The sequence below is a fragment of the Carlito syrichta genome, unplaced genomic scaffold, assembly GCF_000164805.1.
Source record: "Carlito syrichta isolate Samal-C Ts95f unplaced genomic scaffold, Tarsius_syrichta-2.0.1 Scaffold315763, whole genome shotgun sequence".
In the NCBI taxonomy this organism is placed as follows: domain Eukaryota; kingdom Metazoa; phylum Chordata; class Mammalia; order Primates; family Tarsiidae; genus Carlito; species Carlito syrichta.
Genome location: NW_007259859.1, coordinates 709,070 through 710,346, shown reverse-complemented (window position 1 = coordinate 710,346; position 1,277 = coordinate 709,070). Strand labels below are relative to the sequence as shown.

Below are 1,277 nucleotides of genomic sequence, written 5' to 3'. Positions count from 1 at the left end.
GCCCGGCCCCCCGCGCCCTGCCCCGGCCCAGGGCCCCGCGGGTCGGGCGACGGGCCTTACCTTGGCTGCAGTCCTTGCCGCGGAAGCCGGTTCGCGAGCAGTCGCACACGGCCTGGTCGTCCACCACGGAGCACACGCCCCCGTTGAGGCACACCCCGCCCTCGCCCTCCTCGCCCGCCTCGCACGGGCTGCCGCCGCCGCTGTTGGGCGGCTCGTCGTCCAGCTTCACCTCGCCGCTGTCCACGGGCAGGGCCTGCGAGGAGTTGACCCTCACGTCGCGAATCCACCCCTTGAAGGGCTCCCGCTCCCTCACCGAGGCCAGGGTGAGCTTGAGCGCCGCGGCGCGCAGTTCCGGGGGCAGCCCCCCGACGAACAGGCCGCTGAACACCGTCATGTCCCTGCGCTTGGACTTGACCTCCACCCACCTGGCCTCCGCCTGGTCGATGAAGAGCGTGGTGTTGCGGAACTGGCGGCGGATGCGCACGTGGTGCCAGGCGCCGTCGTTGACCGGCGTGTCGGCCAGCAGCGTGGCGGGCTCGGCGCAGAAGATGGAGAAGCTGAGCTGCAGGCGGCCGCCGCGCGTCAGGATCAGCTCCAGGAAGTCGCAGAAGCCCTCGTCGTCGAAGTAGAGCACGAGGCCGCGCGCGCTGCGCGTCTTCAGCTGGAAGCTCATCTCGCTCTCGCAGCAGGCGTTCCACTTGGGGAAGCGCGTCCACTGGCCCTCGGCGCCCGGGAACTCCAGCCCGCTGCCCAGCTCGGCCCAGCAGCCCAGGAGCAGCAGCGAGAGGCACAGGAGAAAGCAGCCCCCGCGCTGGAGAAGCGCCGTCCCCATGCTCGGCGCTGGGGTGCGGCGGGGGGGTGCCGGGGCCGACAGGGTCAAAATGGTCCTGGACACCACAATGGAGAAATAGGAGTCCAGAGAGAAAGTAGGGAGAGGGGACAGGCAGGAGTGGGAGGGAGGCGCCCTCCTCTATCTAGTTCTTTTTTTCTTCTTCTTCTTCCAGTAGCCCCTCTCTCTCTCCTTATAGTCCCCTTCCGACTGGAGAACTTGGGCCCCAGGGGTGCAGGGCAGCCACAGAACTTCCAGACCAAAGGGAGGATACACCTTGGAGGCAACGTTCTGGAGAAGGGTCAACAGAAGTTCAAAGAGTATCACTGATCCATTTGAGTCTGATGGACTAGTTTAAGGGCATCTGTGGTGTCAGCAGATAGACACTTCACTCTTCAAAAACCATTATCTGCCAGGTCCCACGGGTGGTACCAGACAAAAGGGAAGC

General features: G+C 65.8%; 1 protein-coding gene across 1 annotated transcript in view; it reads right to left on the bottom strand.

Moving 5' to 3' along the window:
* The window catches only part of LOC103275819 (neurexin-1-like), a 113,253-nt gene extending 112,185 nt beyond the window's left edge, over positions 1-1,068 (bottom strand). Inside the window, exon 1 of the mRNA XM_021706552.1 lies at positions 61-1,068. Coding sequence (XP_021562227.1) covers positions 61-832 — 772 coding nt within the window. The 5' untranslated portion in view covers positions 833-1,068. The remainder of the gene's footprint in view (positions 1-60) is intronic.
* Positions 1,069-1,277: the final 209 nt, after the last annotated feature.